Raw genomic sequence first — 18,526 nt, forward strand, 5'->3', positions numbered from 1 at the left:
GCAATTCTTTTGAACAATTATTTTTTATACTTTACATTTTGCTGATAATACTTTTGTACTTTTACAAGTAAGGTTTTGAATGCAAGACTTTTACTTGTAATTAAGTAATTTTACAATAATGATTTGGCATCTTTATTCAAGTAAGGCATCTGAATACTTCTTCCACCACTCATAATGTCATGTTAACAACAACAAGGTTAAACCTATGGGTTAAACATTGAATTTCCCCCGTGGGAATTATCATGTTGTGGAGTAAAAGTACACACTCTACTTCTGGATTGTAGTGGGATAGAAGAACAAATTAGTACAAACTGAAATACTCAAGTTAAGAACAGGTCTCTCAAAGGTGTACTTAAGTACAATACTGTAGGCCTACATCACTGGGGTTGATTAATAAAGTATTTATCCTTCTTCGCCGACGGGGGCGCTGTGGTGCTCACCGCACTGTTTCTGCTCCAGTCGGTCCCTCTCAGCTTCGTCGGCAGGGAGCTGACAGTTGCCTAGTGACGAAAAACTATCCGCTGCTGATTTCCTGCGTTCAAAACCTCATCGCTGGCACTCTGAGCTGAAGTTTTCCCAACATATTTCACATGTTTATCTCGACTCTGCAGCTCGAGTATGGGACGAAATAAACCAGTTATTGTTCCTGGACATGTCGTGTAATGTCTTCAGCGTTCCTGGTCGCGTTATGAAGATTTTCCTGAAGGACAATGAATAATTATATTTTCATCAGGGTCGTCGGGAAAGGGAGCTATGGGGAGGTGAACTTGGTGAAAAACAAAACAGACAGAAAACAGGTGATGTTTGTGCGTTTGTGGAATTCAATACAGACCAAAACTACGTAGCTTTAACAATGGGTGTTGCTTGAAACGTTATAATCACCAAGCATGACTCTACAAAGACTCAGCTAAGCTTCAACTAGCTTAAAGTTAGCTAAAGTATGCTAAAAAATAACAGATTTGTTTACGCTCTTTTATATTATGTTTGATATGTATGAACACAATACTAGTAACAGCTGGAAGACAAGACTCAAAATTAATATGTTAGTAAAACTATTTGTGTTATTTATTACAGGAAAATAACACTCAGCTGTTTCCTGTCTGCATCGTTCTTTAACATTCCTTAAAGGATTTGTAACAACAATTTTTTTTATATTAAGCCATTCAAATTAAAGAAACGGTAGCTGGATGATAATTGTTCTGAACATCATGGGGACTGTTATCCCCCTCTCGTAACGGAAGTTTGTAGTTAGAACCTAAGCTATAAAACAATAACAAAAAATTATTCATGTATGTTGGATCTCAAACTTTTTGCAGGATTTCAGAATATGTGGTCCAAACCTCTCTTCAACTTTTACCACAACATGATATGATATCAATGAGAACTGAAACTGATTTGAAATGCTTTACTTTTCCCACTTTATGGGGACTTTTCATATGTTATGCCAGGTATATATATACATTTTATTTAACCAGGTAAAAGACTCATTGAGATTAAAATCTCTTTTCCAAGAGTGACCTAGGTATTTTGGTTTCTAAAAGTGTTAGTCCACAGACAGAATAACAAATACTGTTTGTTTTCCATATTTTCCATCCATCAGGGAGAGTCATTGTCCCTATTCTCTTTTCTCCAGTATGTCATTAAGAAGCTGAATTTAACCACCTCCTCGAAGCGGGAGCGGCGTTCTGCAGAGCAGGAGGCGCAGCTTCTGTCCCAGCTGCGACATCCCAACATCGTGACGTACAGGGAGTCTTGGGAAGGAGATGACTGCCAGCTGTACATTGCCATGGGTTTCTGTGAAGGCGGTGACCTTTACCACCGACTCAAACAGCAAAAGGGCGAACTGTTGCCTGAGAGGCAGGTGGTGGAGTGGTTTGTCCAGATAGCCATGGCTCTCCAGGTACTGAAGGCCATGCAAGGTCAGACATCATTTATTTTCTTTATATGAGTACAGGACACCTGTAGTCACTGTTGTGATTTTGCTTTTCAGTACTTGCATGAGAGGAACATTCTTCACCGGGACCTTAAAACACAAAACATCTTCCTGACAAAGACCAACATCATCAAAGTTGGAGACCTTGGCATCGCACGGGTGTTGGAGAACCAGAATGACATGGCCAGCACTCTCATAGGGACCCCTTACTACATGAGTCCAGAGCTCTTCTCTAATAAACCCTATAACCACAAGGTAATATGGTTGAATGCGTTTACAGTGTGTTTTTATTTGTGAATTGTCGTAGTACTGCTTTACAAATAGATGTTTCTCTGTTTCTCTAGTCAGATGTATGGGCCCTGGGCTGCTGTGTGTATGAAATGTCCACACTGAAACATGCCTTCAATGCTAAGGACATGAACTCGCTGGTTTATCGCATCGTAGAAGGAAAGGTAGATATTCTAGGTTTTTAATTGATTCTCTTTTCTCTAACTAGTACAGCATATTATGTTTCTGAAACCTTGATTTGGCCAAATAGTTTCAAAGCGATTTATAACATTTCCCTCTGGTTTTCTCATCAGCTGCCACAGATGCCCAGCAGTTATGACCCCCAGCTGGGAGACCTGATCAAGAGCATGCTGTGTAAGAGACCTGAAGACAGGCCTGATGTCAAACTGATCCTCCGACAGCCCTACATCAAACGACAAATTGCAATGTTCCTCGAGGCCACTAAAGAGTAGGCGGCACCGACAGCAGACTGCCTAATTGTTCAATTCTAATTTCATTAAAGCTGTTCATTGCATGCACATTTCACTAAACATCTACTGGAACTATTCTGTACATCAGTCAGATATTTCATTTGTCTCTCTTTTATTTTTGTTCCACCGAAACAGTGAGCTGCTAGCCTTGAGCAGGATATCATCTTTTCTTACATGTTTGTGTTTCATTTGGTTCTGAACAGAAAAACTGCCAAGTCCAGAAAGAAAGCCGAGGGGGGCAGTGGGGATTGTGGTGCCAACAGTGGACCGTCTGTGGTGTCATCTCAGCCAAAACCTGAGAGAAGTCCCCAGCATGCACCTCCAGCCAGGGCCAAACGGGTGAGTGAGTCGTGAGTTGCAACACTGGTTTAACACAGACAACACACAACTATAACATAAACATATTTTAGATTATTCCTACAGTTTCTCAACCACTCGAGTTGTTATTTATAGAATTATACTTTTTCATTGGATTAGAAGCCTATCATGTCCAATACCATGTTTTACGGCAAACTATCATAACTCTAGTTTTTGATATAAAATGCTTGCTCATGGAATGGATTTGTCTGCTTAGATATATTGTCATGGATTCTAATGCATTTGCTCCACTTTAGAGTTAGTCATCACAATGCTATCAGTGGGCGGCTGTACTTGTCCAATAGCAAGCAATAAGGAATGTTGTAACTGTAATGTTTCTGATTGGATCAGTTAAACAGAAGCAATACAACATGTATAATATTCTTGCCGCATTGTCTTTAAATGTATAACATACATAACACTGTATCCAGGTTTTACAAATCAAGCAATTTAGTCCTGAATAAGTTGAATTACTGAATAAAGATGTTTTTTGTGTGTGATTTTATCCTGGCTGTTAATGTTGCAAAGGTTCCAGTGGATTGCTGTGAACACTAAAGCTTCTTCACTTTCTTCACAGTGTTCATTATGTTTTTGTTTCTTTCTCTTTCATTTTTAGAAAGAAGAGAAATCACAACACAAAGTTTGGAACGGCGTCGCAGATCATTCTCCGGTCCAAAAACCTCCATCACCCAAACCTCCTTCCCCTGACGCTCTCATTGCTTCCATGGCAACCATCAGCAACATCAATATTGATGTCCAACGTCAGGAGGATGAGGACGTGATGAAGAGGCAGGTGCAGGGGCTCCCGTCCGCTGTGTGTCATCACCGTGGGGGGAATGAACCCGTGACTCACAGTGTGCACAGAGACAGCCAGGGGAGAGGGAAACTAGATCCCACTCCCCCCCCTCCCCCTGGTAAGCCCCCTCTGAAGTCTGTATCAGGTGTTGGCAGTCAGGGAGTAAAAGAGAGGATGGCACCCAATGGATTGTTGGGTAATCATCCACAGGCTGCACCAAACCCTGCGGATACATTTTCTGTGATTGAGAAACAGATGTCAGATGTGGATAATAAGGATGACACCATGGAGTTACTTAAAGAGGCTGACCTGCAGAGCCCAAAGCTGGAAGCTGGGAGAGAGGAGGCTCTTTCTACACCTGAGAGGAGACCTGCACACAAAACTAATAAAGAAAACATCAAAGTAAATATGGACGATAATGGTGACACCATTACCCTGCTGAAGGGAGCTCCGACCCAACACAATACCCCTGACATCCAAGTAGGTGCTCTTATTAATATGTAGTATATTTTCTGTTTGTCTCATAAAGTATTTTTGTCTATTTTGAATGTGTTCATTCATTTATTATATTTTTTTGTGTTTGTAGGAAAGCCTAGAATCTACTGAAAAGCTGTTAGAGCCGTTCCCTCCAAAACTGGTGAGCATTACAATGATTTCACTCTTTAACCTGTTAAGCCCCATATAGCCAATTTTTTTCTCACGAAACTGTGTCTCAGGGCTTCTTAACATTTAATATCTATGAATGTGTCATACTCACTTAACGGGAAGAAACTCAGCTAACTGACGATATGAACCATTTTTACCGAAATAAAACACAAGTCTCACAAGAAGCGTCTAAATGAGCCCTGAGCGAAAAAATGCTAACGCCCTTAGCACAGAACTCTAGGTATACATACTTTATTACTTATCGAAACTGCACAAACAAGATATCAGATTAAAGCTGAGATTCCACATATTCTAGAGGTATAAGTATCATCAGTGAGCGATCAGAACTCGCGACATGGGAAACAAACCCAGACAACACACAACGTAGCTTTAGGTAGCAAAAACGAAGATATTCATACCTTTTGCTGTTGTTCTGATCAAAAGTTGTGTTCAATGGCATTAAAACGAGAAAAACGCGGCTGAAGGTTAATCCATAGGTTAATCCAATGTGTCTGTGTCGCTTTGAAAAAATAACTGATAATCCATCATTCCATTTTTATGTCAAAAACAGAGTTTTCATATTAGCTGAATGTGTGACACAGCTGTGCTCCCAGAGACACTACGTTGGAAGATTTTAGCCACTGAGGAAACAATGTTATTGCATCTCTTTAGGAGCCTGTTCTGGAAGAATCTCCCTCACCAGCCAGTAAGCCGGGTCGGACCCCTCCGTGCCCATCTCCCCTGTTCCTCTCATCAGAACCGTCTGTGTCGCAGCAGCACAGAGGCAGGGACGTTAGACGGACACTTGGGGATCAGGAAAAGGTCAAGACAAATAGATAAACTCAAGGACTGTTGGTGCTGTGGATTAAAAATGTAAAACATTTTACAGCAGGTCTGTTACGGGATTATTAAAGTCAGTGCCCCTTGGGACAACATTCGAAACATAAGAAAGAAACGTTTCCACCATAACATATTTCTGCTCAAATACTTTCTACTGTTTTCTCCAACTGAACATCATATTGCATTTGGGAATGGACAAGCAATTTATGCTAGGAAATATCCTCTTTAATAAGCACAGTACATTTCTCTGCACTTTTATATCCAACCAGTTAATATGACACATTTGAGACTTAAAATAACTAAACGATCTATATTCATTCATCTTAATTCAACTTTGATGTATTATGTTTTTCCCTCTGTAAGTCCAAGGTGGCTGCTCCTAGACCTTTACCTCCACTCCCTGTTGAGAGCACAGCCGTGGAGAGGACGAAGAGGAGCAGGAGGAGCACAGAGGGCAAGAAATCCAGTGCAGCTGCCACCTCAGTGAGCTCCTCCAAGGACGGCTTCTTACCGCTGCCGCAGGTGAGAGTTCTTCTCCACTCACGCACAAGAACAAAAGCTAGATAGACTACAAAACAAAATGAATACTCTGCTATTGCCCTGATTATTATTGGGACTTTTTTATATTCTTGCCGAATTCAGCAAATAATAATCACAGAACATTTGTCGATTGAACTATCAGGATCGTCCTCTCACTGCCAGAGAGAGGAGAAGACTGAGGCAGTCCCAGGAGGTTTCCAGCCATACAGGTACCTAGTTTTCATTTCCTGAAACACAAAAATCATAGTTGGAAACACAAAAAAACTGTAAATGAAATAGTTGAATTTATTTGGGTAACTTTCCTGTTGTTTCCACAGACGTTAGTGCTGTGAGAAGGGCTTCTTATGATGTCACTTCCACCAAGGAGGAGCACCACAACTCTGCATACACCAGATCAGTTTCAGCATCTTTCACTGAGATCAACTGTAAGGTATGGACACCCCATCTTTTTGGATGTCTATTAGAATGAAAAAAAAAAAAAAGGGCTGCATGTGCCTTGTGATTTTTAAACAGAAGTGTGAGTGAAATGTCCGTCACAATAGTGGGATGTGTTTTATTACAGCACGATAAGTTGCCGGAGCAAAGGTCGGATGAAGACGAGTGCAGCTCATCCACAAGTTCCACAGAACGTTTGGAGGGAGACTGCAGGGAAAAGTAAGAGCATACTGCTGTTCCTTTAATTTCTCTAGAACAGGGGTTCCCAAAGTGGGGGTCGCGAGACCCCGAGTGAGGGTCGCGAGATGATTACAAAATAAAAATATTTTAAAAAATTGATAAAAATTTTTTATAATTAAAAAGAATAAATTATTATTAATAATAACGTTTGCATAGACATTTTCAGGGGCGGCCTAGCCATCTGTATAATTTCCCCGCAACGAAGCTCCCCCTTTGACAATCCACTAGCGCATTGTTTCTCAAACTTTTTCATACCAAGGACCACTTAACCACTAAAAAACACTCATGGACCACCTAACTACACAAATATCCAAAAGCAATAGTTCTGCTTACCCATTCCAACAGTATATAACAAATTACAGCCTAATAATGACAGTAGTGATAGTAATAGTAGTAGTAATAGTCAACAGGGGTTCGCCAGTCTCTGGCACTGTTATGTTGGGGGTCGCGGGCTGAAAAGTTTAGGAACCCCTGCTCTTGAAGGTCTGATATCATACTAGTTTTTTGTGTAAACCGTGTAAAAAAGTACTTTTGTACATTGTGCTGTATTATCCCTGATTTATGGTTGATCTGCAGGAAGACCGATTCTGGTGACATGCACGATTTAGTCCACATGATGACCCAAACTTTGAGAATGGATATTGGGGACGGTGTGACTGAGGTGGACAAAGGTGGATTTAGCTCTACCTTGTTGCCAGAATTCAAACTGAACAGGAAGTACAGAGACACCCTGGTGCTTCATGGGAAGGCTCGAGAGGATGCGGAAAACTTGTCACTCGGTGAAATACCAATCGGTTAGACATTTTCATCAAACGCTATCTTGCATCATTTAGGCATTCTGGAGATTCTTTGTGTTTGACCGGCTTCTCTCTCAAAGGCTCGTCGTCTGGTCCAGCCAAGATCAGGAGAGCCATAGAGAAACTGAGGACAGATGTGGTGAAGGGTCTGGGGGTCAAGCTGCTGGACAGGGTCCTGGAAATCATGGAGGTGGAGGACGACACCAAACGAGAGGTATGATGTTCAACAAATCACACCAAATCGTATGTACTGTACCCGGGGCTTAACAAAAAAAATCAGGAAGCAGCTAAATATGATCTTGGGAAATACGTGTGTTCATTTTTGCAAAATGCTTTTTTTTAAATGATCAGGAGTATCATGGTTTGCTTAGATACATTGTGCACTTGTACACCAGGAAAGTCCCTAAGATGAAGGAGTGGTGTACAAGTTACATACAGAGACTGATTTATGAGTCTATGATGCATTGGTGAGGTCAATGCATTCATTTAATCTTATCTTTGTGTTAAGAGTTCCGAAAATCAATAAATCAATAAATTCGACTGACTTCTTTGTGAAAATGTATGTTATATTTAAGATCATATTGTATGATATTCTGTCCGTATCACACCTTAGAATATAATAACTGCTCCATGGACAGTGTAATCGATTTGTCTGAGACGTCAAGCCAGGTAATCCAGTGGTCCTTTGTTTCCAAAAGGATAAGTTAGCAAACTTTTTTCTCACTGCAGCTGTGCCTTCGAGATCAGATGGGAGATGAGAAGTACCAAGCCTATGCTGTGATGGTGAGGCAGCTGAAATTCTTTGAGGATATTGCCGTCAATGGCTAGAAGAAATCCTGAATACAACAGAGAAGTTCAATGATACCAATTGTGAAAAGAGGCTTTTTGATTGATCTCTAACAAGAACATTCGTCTACGGGAGAAATATTTCAGCTTTCAAGAGTGCTCACCAAATATGAATTGTTGCCTGCCCAGACACCAACACAAGCTTGTGCATTGATGTGTGTAGATTGAATTTCCACAATGCTGAAGTGCGAGCAGTCTTCTGTTAATAACTGTTTAAAGTTCCTTTTTTACCTCGTTTTTCCAAAAATTACTGCTGTAATTTGCCAAATGTCTATGCATATTTTGAGTCATGTTAAAGCACTCTTTGTTTTTCTACTTTCTGTAATGGATACTTGTTTATTTATAATCCATCTATACATTTCAATAATTGTTTCATCTATGCTGTTTCTTTGAAGACACTAGATCTCCCTGTTCTTGCTGTATTCTAATTTCTTAAACACAAAATAATGTAATGTAGATGTATTGTAGTTATTAACATTTGAATATTTTCTAATAAATTCTAAAATGTGATTTCTTTATCGGTCTACAACTTTTTTTGATGTCAAGAACCACAATAAAGCAACTTGGTCATTTAAAGTGACAAATATAGAGTAACACTAAATAAAAATGCATATTTCGGATTCAAAGCATACTCAATAACTCTTACAGGTAGAGAAATACACATGAAACATCCCATTTATAAAACAGAGAATCAGATGTTTATTATTTAGACAGTATTTCACTATTGACTTACAAACACTGTAACAATGTTTCCTTCCTAAATGCTTCAGATGTAGACTGTAAAACAAAGGTCCAAATCCTTTCTGATAAAGGATGTATTAACAGCCGGGCAGGGAATGTTCTGAATTATTTATGCTTCTTCTTCTTGAGGGCTTCCTGAGGTTTTTGGCTTGGCTCCGCGCTGGTCTCTGGAATAATTGGCTGCCAGGACAGAGGATTCTGTCTGTACATCGGCCAGGGAGGCAGCGTCAACTACAGTCAAGAACAGAACAATATATTATGTAATGATGGCTGTTGTTTATGCACCCCTACAAGAAGTACACACATGGTATGCAACCACAAAGCAGCCAGCAATCAGATTGAGATTATTTATATCAACACTACATCGTATGTCCTCGCTTCGCTAAAACAATCACTGAAGGATTCTTACCACACAGGACACCACAAATCCAGCCAAGACAATGTACACTGTCCACCCAAACTGTTCAATGATCAGACCGTACACAAATCCAATCACCTGGAAAAATGATACAAAAGATATCAGTGAACCTGACAACAGGTAAACAATATATATATATATATATTTCAGAAAGAATCTTTGAATTGCTGGTTTGGATGTGTCGTGGTTAGTTACCGCTGAGACGAGTATTATTCCTTGGAAAATCTGTTCAGCCAGTTTCTGGCCTTTATAATCCTGTAACACAAGGAAGGGGACACACATAATTTAGGCAACTTTTATCAAGCATCAAACAATGTTGCTATGGGTTCATGGTCCAGATCGAGAAAAGTATACAAAACCATATTATATATTTTTGTATAAATACTATTCAAAGAAAATGTGTTAAGAACTGGGATTGGAAGCACTAAACCTTGTTTGATCATTCATTAGGAAAATACAGTAATACATAAGATTTAAGACTAACATTTCACTTGCACTCCATCATCTATTGCTTGGATCCATTTCTTATAGCATCATAATCATTTAGTTGACGTCTATGTACGCGTGCATTAGTGTAAATGAACCTCAAATGAGCAGTAAAGACTGGTGAACAATATTCTCTTAGCAGGGTAAACATTTCACAAGATCAGTACAGATTGAGACAAGGGAGTAAATGGGTCCACCACTGCAGAATAACCGAAAAAACTGATACCTATACACTGAGAGTTGCCTTATAGCCTTGTTTAGCTGTTTAGCACAATGGATCAGAGACATTGGATGGTTGGTCAACATATTTTGAAGGATCTAACAACGTTTGCCAGCAGCTGTTATCAATGCACTGGTTAGCTAGGAAATAATGTCAACGTTAGCTTGATACGAAAGCATGAATTAATAACTTGCTAAATAATTCCTCTTCATGTTAAAGAGGATAAAAATGTCTTACCATGTGCGATGGGATGGATTTGAATATCGACAGCATGTTTTTACTTGAAGTAAATTAAAGCACAAACGGAGAAATTGTGGAGCAAACCAAACCGTTGTAGTTTGACTTCCGGTTTGAAAAAGCTACGTCGTGTTGTGAAGGACCCATCCGGGTACTTCTGAGCGTTGTAACATTTTTACCCATAATTAAAAAACATTATAGTAGCAACATCATTATGAATACATATGCAATTAAAACTAATTGTGTATTCAACAAATATTTAATCTGAAATATGAAACTGTATTTTTTCTTTATTTTATGTATTTTTGTATGACTTTATATGTCCACCACTGATACCAACTTTTTTGTATATAATAAATTATGTTCATAATGTTCTTGAATAAATAAAGGAACACAAATATTTTAAATCCTGAATGTCTGCGCAGCTTCACAGACCTATAACTAACAGGGATTGGGTAAAGTGCGCCGCGTTTTGAACACAATTGATTTGGTGGTAGTGAAAAGTTTTGCCTGACTAAATTACCTTTAGTCAATATGTCTCATGACTTAAACCTATGCATATTTAATTAAAACATGTTGAACTTGTATTTCCAGTCACTCAATGATATCAACACACTGAATTAAATTCACAATGATTTCTGTAAATACTGGAAACACCAAGCTAATGCATTTTTACAATCAGGCAAACGCAAGGGCAGCTATCACTATGTGCATTTCTGCTGGCGAATAAACTTGTTGCTGTTGAGTTGGCAGTTTGGCTTCAGCGTGTATTATTTTTGCTTTCCTCCCTGCTTTCTAAACTAAACCTTCCTTTGCTACATTTAAGCAAAGGAAGACACCGCTAAAAAGATACTAGTTTGCTGAAGGTCCCGGTGTTTTTTTATGTGGACCAGAGCCGTATAAAGAGATCTTATACGGCTCTGATGTGGACCTAACGCAGAGATCCCGGGTTCATCTCAGTCCTCTTTAGCCAGCTAATGCATCCTGGGCTGCACTCAGGTCAACTCTGAGGTTTCTTACATTTATTTGATTTTTGGCCGTTTTCGTGACAATGAAGAGAGGTGAGTCAGTGTAGAGGAAGCATATACAAATGGATACAGACGCAAACTGGCTACCACACTGCCACTGTTTAATTGGGTTGTGCACCACAGCTATCATTAAAATCAGCTAATCTCTTTTTCAGTAAACTTGATCATCCTTGTGCTGCTTGCTGTTGCCTTCTTGATCATAGTTGAACGAAACCTCCTCAACCTAAGTGACATTTTACATTTGGAAAATCCAGGTAGGCCTATGTCTATTTATTATTTGGTGAAGAGTATTGCATATCAGCTTTGTAGCTTTGCCTCAGAATATCAGATGTATTGTTGTTTGAACACCTTTTCAAACTAATTCAGTGCGAAATCTAAAATGTGTCTTTTTTTATGCAGATGCAGGGATAGTTCTTCCCTTTGAATCCGAGGTGTCTCCAGACCTTAGACTAGAGACAGTGAGGAAAGGAGAGGAAATCCCTGTCCTCATCACTGCTGCTGAGGAAAGATTGGGGGCGGTGGTTGCTGCCATGAACAGTGTCTACCAGAACAGTAAAGCCAATGTTGTGTTCACCATAGTGACTCTGAATGACACGGTGGATCACCTAAAGTAAGAAAATGGCACCTGTCTGTCTTGCTACAGTCTGCATACCATTATATTGCTTTGGGCAGATGTATTTAGTTAAGCTAAGAGAACTTGTGAAAATATTAATTGTCTAACACAGTGGTTCTCAACCTTTGGTACGCGTACCACTGGTGGTACGCCAGCTCCCGCTAGTGGTACGTGGAGGAATCTGACATATAAAAAATAAAAATAAAAAAAAGATTAATTAATTAAAAAAAATTGTATTCAAAGGTGGGGTAGGTAATTTTGAAGAAACCAGCTCGAGTGAGCTAGAATTTGAAAATACACAACCGGAAAAAATATGCCACTTCCTTACAGAGCCTTCCACAGATGACATTTTTTTAAGGATTTTTTGTCAAAGCACTTCAGATATTCATTGCTATCGGGATGTTAAGAGCATTCCATGGAATATAAGAAAAGTGTATCTCGAGCCGGTTTCTCAAACGTACTTAACCCACCTTTAACCTTTACACATAATACAGACATATAAAATACAGGAAACAGAACTAAGTAAACAAAAAGACGAAAAGCAGTCACTACATTGTGCACATTTGGGACATTAAGGTACACTATTATTACTGCAAGAGCAGCTGATGGTAAGGACCTCAGACAACTTCAATTTAAAACAGGCTATAGGGACAAGTGCCATCAGTTTGAGGCTTGATTGAATAACATTAATTACAAAATAAATCATACTATCAAAATACTACAACGAAGGAAAATTTGTGGTTTAAATTAGTTCTAATAGGCTATTGCTGTTTTTAGATTTAAAAATGAAAACATTTATTTTATTTTATTTCTGGCGTTGCTAATTACGACCTTACTACCCGCTAACGTTGCAAGCAAGCTAAAGAAAGAAGAAAGCTGAATGATGTTAAAAACGTGGCTCAAAACGGGAAGTATTCGGAAGAGAGGTACAGAGGAGAATATTACCAGTGAAAGTGAAGAAGTGAATGAGGAGGAGGACAGTCATCAACTGAGCACAAGCGCAGGCTCCGCCAGCAACGCAAAAGTGATATGCACAGCCGCTGTGATGGAGGAGTGAAGTGACTCAGGAAGAAGGCATTTGCTCAAATAATGGAGAGAAGGCTGTGAACGAGGTCAAACGCTGAAAAAGCACACACTTGTCCTTAATTGTTATCTTTTTTCTTATCTCTTTTCTTTTTTACTTTGCCACCACAGAAATGGCAATAGCAAACATCAGCAGACTGAAGATGAGCTATTAGCCCTTAGGCTCATCTGCTCTTGGAGGCTTCATTATTATTGTGGAACTGAATTCCCAATAGGACATTTTCTGTTACGATGTAGGTTGTTGCAGGAGGCCTACATTCACACTTTGGTATAGGTCCAGGAAATGACATGTGTGTACAGTTGACATTTGTTGTGTGAGAATAAGTTATTATTTTGTTCTTTATATTCTCACTTGTGGTGAGTGTGAGAGAGAGAGAGAGAGAGAGAAAAAAATATATACATTTGCCGCCAAGTCCTGCATGGACTGTATTTTAACATTGGTCATATGGTGGTACTTGGAGAGCCAACTATTTTCTCAGGTGATACTTGGTGTAAAAAGGTTGAGAACCACTGATCTAACATGACCTTTTCTTCCTTGTCAACAGTGAGTGGCTTACAAAGACACGGCTAAAAAATGTCAAATATAAGATTGTTATTTTCAAGCCTGAGCTCCTCAAAGGGAAGACATCTAAAGATCCTCAGACGCTGGAAGCTGTCAAACCGGTAAGCCAAAGGAAGGTTTTATCACAGTTTTTACTGTGAATATTTGTCAGTTACAGACATTGTTAATGTCTTTATTTTCAGTTGACCTTTGCCAGATATTATCTACCTGCATACCTACCTGAGGCAGAGAAAGCTATCTATTTGGATGATGATATTATTGTACAAGGTAAGACGCCACCATAAAGGAGGATATTACCTTGGACATAAACGTGTAAAGGTGCTGTGTGAAGGACTATTTTACAGCCATTTTGCTTTCAGAAAAATGTGTTTTTAATGGATTTATTATGATCATTAACTCTTGTAATTATACATGCCAAAGCAGTCAGACAAATATCCTCTGTAAGTGAATCAAAAGTGTAATTTTGCTTCTGGATCTCAGGGGACATTCAGGAGCTTTATGAAAGCAACCTCAAACCAGGACACGCAGCTGCATTTTCTGATGACTGTGATTCAGCATCTTCTAAGGGTTTCGTTCGAGGGGCTGGAAATCAGGTGGGCCATCTCTTGGAGTTTTTTCAGTATCATTCGTGGAATGTTTCTATACGAAGTTGCCAACATTTGGTTCTATAATGTGTTTTATCTAATAGAATAGCTATATAGGTTTCCTGGATTTCAAGAAGGACGCTATTAAGAAGCTAAGCATGAGGGCTAACACATGCTCCTTCAACCCCGGGGTCATCATCGCCAACCTGACTGAGTGGAGGAACCAGAACGTCACACAGCAGCTGGAGCACTGGATGGAGCTGAACACACGGTACGTCCCTCACACAGGGGAGAGGGTGGATTAATGAAAGGCTAGTGGAGTCTTTCTGTTTGCTCATCTTCTTTGGTTTCTTCAGGGAGGATCTGTACAGTAACTCGCTGGCAGAGAGTATCACCACCCCTCCACTCCTCATTGTTTTCTACAAACGCCACTCCATGATCGACCCGATGTGGCACGTCAGGCACCTTGGTAGGTTTTGCTTACTCACTGATAGGACACTTGAACATTAGGGGTTTTTCTCAATGAAGCCCCGGTTGTAGATCTAATTGATTTTACACACAAACAATTCCAATTGTTCTTTTTCTGTAAGGTTTGTGTGATGCAGACAGCTAAATTAGTTTATTTATGAGTTGTGATACTCTTTTTAAACAGAAGAGGGCATTATCTTCTTTTGACTTCATGTTATTCCTATGTCACTACCTGGATCAAGGTGCAAAGATGTGCCTGCCACAGGGAAGGTTTTATAAATTGCGGAATAACAATCATGTTTTAAATCAGAGATGTGGCAGGTTTTTGCTTCCCCAAGTCAGAAAATGCAATAGGTGAGAAGAGAACAGATCAAATCAAAACGGTGTGCAAAAATGGCAAGAGAAGAAAGGGCTATCATGAGCTCAATTTCATTTTAAAACAAAATATGTTTAAGTTTCATTTTTACAAAGAAAAAAGGAATTATGAACTTTTCATAGTCTACACCTACTGGTAGATTTATGTCTGATAAATTGTGTCATCTTTTTCTGTAACTTATCTACAGGGCTCTCGACTAACTTTTTTCACCATCCTCCCGGAACCGTCCCGAAATACAATCTAAGCCGTCCCGAAATTAATGTGGAACGTCCCGAATTTAAAATATGAGTTTTTCTACATTATCATTAGTTAAAATCATTCAAAGTGACCTTTAACATAAATAAAACATCATAAAAATCATTAGATGATAATTCATCTACCTTTTTATTTGAGTAAATCAGTCAATCACATGAACAAAGGCCAAATATATTTAAACAAACACACAAACGAGAAAATTACTTTAATATTGAATCAAATCAAGTCCCATCCAATTAACAAAAAAATCCAACACTCAGGAGACCTTTACAAACTGCCCCGCCCCCTCGCACACAGACGGGAGAGAGAGATCTCGTCTGGATTGGAAAGCTCGAAAATACATCATAGACGCATGTTGTAGTCTTATTGCATATTAGAAACGGAGTTGGATAAACTAAAACTGCGATATAAGGTTTATGTAGCAATATGACATATATGACATATATTTTTTTAAATGTCTCCAGTACCGATAAAAAGTCAGATAACGTCGGAGCTTAACGTTACCACTGTCTTTAATAATTCCGGCCCGGGTGGAGCCCGTTTAGGACCGGGGCTCGGTACCCATCCATACATGGGGAGAAGCGCAGCATATTGCTAAGGACTAAATATGATGGGGGTTCTCATCTCAGCCTTATTACCCATAGGGGATGAAGAGGAGTAAGTAAATAAAGAGGCCGGCGCTCCAGGGTCTGGTTCTGCTGTGCGTTTTTGTGATGTAACGGTAAAACATTTCAGAATTCCTCCACGGGATACCGTTGTCATTTTACATCACTCAACCCGCGAAATACACACACTCAGTACATAGCCTACTGTAGCTAGACCCGCGAATTTGCGTGCCAGGTATTCGCGGGCACAGCCAGCTGTGCGGCTGGCTGACAGCCGTGTGTGTGTGTGTGTGTGTGTGTGTGTGTGTGTGTGTGTGTGTGTGTGTGTGTGTGTGTGTGTGTGTGTGTGTGTGTGTGTGTGTGTGTGTGTGTGTGTGTGTGTGTGTGTGTGTGTGTGTGTGTGTGTGTGTGTGTGTGTGTGTGTGTGTGTGTGTGTGTGTGTGTGTGTGTGTGTGTGTGTGTGTGTGTGTGTGTGTGTGTGTGTGTGTGTGTGTGTGTGTGTGTGTGTGTGTGTGTGTGTGTGTGTGTGTGTGTGTGTGTGTGTGTGTGTGGTTGCTAAATGTTTTGTGTGTTTATGTTGACAAGGAGGTTTAATAACTGTATGCTACACAAAACGTGCAGTCGGTTTCATTTTCATCGCCGTTTGTAGTAGAGTTAGTAGGGTATTTTTATTTTAACTCTCGTCCCAAAATTATTTTTTATCCTCCCCGACACTATTTTTTTCGACGACGGGACGTCCTTAAGCTCGAGCCCTGCTTACCTACCGTCTTAATATGAGAGAATCATATTGTAAAGCCAGTTTAGGGAATGGAATCAAATCCTGAGTTAAGTGTATCACTGGGCATATGAGTATACACCCAAGAATGGTGCTTGAGAAGCTTATATAGAGTTGATATAGAAATGATTCAGCATTTCAGCAAATACAATGGTGGTTTCCATCTTCCCCTATAACTCTTGGAAATTATTTGAACTTTCCAAAATGTTTAACTATTCCTTTAACAGACTTTTTGAGGCAGTTTTCTTTTGCTTGAGCATCTGGTCAGTTTAATTATACTACAAACTGCAGCTCTGTTCTTTCTTTAGGACGTTTTCATATTAAAAGTGAAACATTTAAAACGTTTTTGACACCAAATACAATCAACAGTATTGACATTGTTATATTATATTATTATATGATGGCTAAAACTTGTATTTTCAGGCTCTACAGGTGCTGGAAACCGTTACTCCCCACAGTTTGTGAGAGCTGCCAAACTCCTCCACTGGAATGGACATTACAAGCCCTGGGGGAGAACATCCTCCTTTTCTGACGTGTGGGACAAGTGGTTCATACCCGACCCCACAGGAAAATTCAATCCAGTCCGTCAACACGCAGAGGACTAGACTAAAAAAATTGTTTACGGAATTTTTGAGCAGCCAAGCCCGTCCGGTCCCAGCAGGATCACGCCTTGCAATACCTCAGGAACTATATAAGGCCTTTTCACTAACCAGCCCTGGGCTCCTTCTTTCAAACATCTGGACCTGTGTTCTCTCACCTTCACTAAATGCACATTTTTACTTTTTTGTATACCAATTGCATCCTATAACTGCTTAGAGCACACACACATACTGCCCATGGTTTGGTCCAGAAACCTAGTGCCCTTACATTGCTTTAAATATAAATAAATATGAATGCATTGCTCCCAGACAGCAGTAATGAGATTTGCCAAGACTACGATGTATAACTGAGGCAGTCCAAGGAGCTTTGTTTACATGCAACTTTGTACCAATTTACTTTATTTGAATCCTAGGTGGTTAAACAGTTACCTCATTCCCTTTTTCAATTACATTCCTATCAGTTATCACTGCAATCTGAATTGTAACTGTTAGCCATGCAGAAACCTCAATGAAATACTGAAATAATGAAAGTAGTTTTATAATAAGTTGCACACATTATTAAAATCCATAGGTCAATGTTGAGATCAGCCTTTCCATCAAACATGTTAAGGTTATTCTCAAATATGAATTTGGTGGGATTTTCAATATTTTGATTCTTCCCACCTGTACACTATGACTTCTAAATGAACACTAATGCAGGACTGTATTGCCTCACAGATTGAACTTGTTGGTATTATATGACCTTATATGCAGACCACTAAGCAAATGTTACCATGCTTCATATCCCCTCATTCAGGATTTGTATACACGTTGAAAAGCATTTGCCTTGCTGGTGTAAATATTTGTCACCCTTTGTATAGTACATCAATAAAGTTACATTTTTATCATTTATATTTGTAGTTATCTCAACATTTGCCCTTTCCAAGATCATGCTATGTTTTTTTGCAATACTTCCTGAAAACGGGTACGAAATTGCGGTCACAGGAAGAACGCCGTTCATAGGATGCAACAGCATGAAACTGCTATATTGTAAATTCAAGGTTTTGTGTTTGACTGTAAAATATTTAGGCTTTGTTATGGGTTTAGTACATTTATAGTACATTGTCTATAAACATTATTTGGCATGAACATTACTAATGACATCAGGACATTTAAGACGGGTAATCTTTTAACAACTTCTGGGAGAAGAAGTCAGTGGATGTGTTCATGAGCACGAGACCACGATGACAGATACAAGTCCATTTGACGGGCACTGATTTGTCCTAGACAGCTGAAAGACGTCTCGGATA

The 18,526-nt window shown here is 39.5% G+C and overlaps 3 protein-coding genes across 3 annotated transcripts; 2 read left to right on the forward strand and 1 right to left on the reverse strand.

Annotated features, from left to right (window-relative positions):
• Positions 1-446: 446 nt before the first annotated feature.
• Positions 447-8,697, forward strand: nek4 (NIMA-related kinase 4). The gene is made up of 16 exons (XM_079681618.1): positions 447-797; positions 1,634-1,900; positions 1,991-2,188; positions 2,278-2,385; positions 2,515-2,669; positions 2,895-3,030; positions 3,665-4,324; positions 4,431-4,481; positions 5,162-5,311; positions 5,693-5,851; positions 6,012-6,078; positions 6,187-6,299; positions 6,432-6,523; positions 7,121-7,338; positions 7,422-7,555; positions 8,071-8,697. Exons 1-16 carry the CDS (start codon positions 711-713, stop codon positions 8,167-8,169), a joined length of 2,694 nt encoding a protein of 897 aa, XP_079537744.1. The 5' UTR covers positions 447-710; the 3' UTR covers positions 8,170-8,697.
• Positions 8,698-8,862: 165 nt separating this feature from the next.
• Positions 8,863-10,446, reverse strand: spcs1 (signal peptidase complex subunit 1). Its single transcript, XM_079681619.1, has 4 exons — positions 10,290-10,446; positions 9,542-9,601; positions 9,338-9,424; positions 8,863-9,159 (listed from the first exon to the last, which is right to left on the reverse strand). Exons 1-4 carry the CDS (start codon positions 10,323-10,325, stop codon positions 9,034-9,036), a joined length of 309 nt encoding a protein of 102 aa, XP_079537745.1. The 5' UTR covers positions 10,326-10,446; the 3' UTR covers positions 8,863-9,033.
• Positions 10,447-11,016: 570 nt separating this feature from the next.
• On the forward strand, positions 11,017-18,128 carry glt8d1 (glycosyltransferase 8 domain containing 1). The gene is made up of 9 exons (XM_079682590.1): positions 11,017-11,350; positions 11,473-11,571; positions 11,717-11,927; positions 13,559-13,676; positions 13,758-13,842; positions 14,056-14,168; positions 14,264-14,430; positions 14,516-14,628; positions 17,062-18,128. Exons 1-9 carry the CDS (start codon positions 11,341-11,343, stop codon positions 17,241-17,243), a joined length of 1,098 nt encoding a protein of 365 aa, XP_079538716.1. The 5' UTR covers positions 11,017-11,340; the 3' UTR covers positions 17,244-18,128.
• The last annotated feature ends 398 nt before the right edge of the window (positions 18,129-18,526 follow it).

This window comes from Notothenia rossii (assembly GCF_949606895.1).
Source record: "Notothenia rossii genome assembly, chromosome: 5".
In the NCBI taxonomy this organism is placed as follows: domain Eukaryota; kingdom Metazoa; phylum Chordata; class Actinopteri; order Perciformes; family Nototheniidae; genus Notothenia; species Notothenia rossii.

What these genes read in the sequence shown, in the direction of transcription:
- glt8d1 (XM_079682590.1), top strand. An exon ending in GACACGGTGGATCACCTAAA is followed by an intron (nt 11,928 to 13,558) that starts GTAAGAAAATGG and finishes CCTTGTCAACAG; the next exon opens with TGAGTGGCTTACAAAGACAC. An exon ending in GTGGCACGTCAGGCACCTTG is followed by an intron (nt 14,629 to 17,061) that starts GTAGGTTTTGCT and finishes TTGTATTTTCAG; the next exon opens with GCTCTACAGGTGCTGGAAAC.
- nek4 (XM_079681618.1), top strand. Translation starts at nt 711, where the DNA reads ATGAATAATTATATTTTCATCAGGGTCGTCGGGAAAGGGAGCTATGGG. An exon ending in CACTTGGGGATCAGGAAAAG is followed by an intron (nt 5,312 to 5,692) that starts GTCAAGACAAAT and finishes TCCCTCTGTAAG; the next exon opens with TCCAAGGTGGCTGCTCCTAG. An exon ending in GGAGGTTTCCAGCCATACAG is followed by an intron (nt 6,079 to 6,186) that starts GTACCTAGTTTT and finishes TTGTTTCCACAG; the next exon opens with ACGTTAGTGCTGTGAGAAGG.
- spcs1 (XM_079681619.1), bottom strand. Translation starts at nt 10,325, where the DNA reads ATGCTGTCGATATTCAAATCCATCCCATCGCACATG. An exon ending in GAATAATACTCGTCTCAGCG is followed by an intron (nt 9,425 to 9,541) that starts GTAACTAACCAC and finishes TCATTTTTCCAG; the next exon opens with GTGATTGGATTTGTGTACGG. An exon ending in GATTTGTGGTGTCCTGTGTG is followed by an intron (nt 9,160 to 9,337) that starts GTAAGAATCCTT and finishes TCTTGACTGTAG; the next exon opens with TTGACGCTGCCTCCCTGGCC.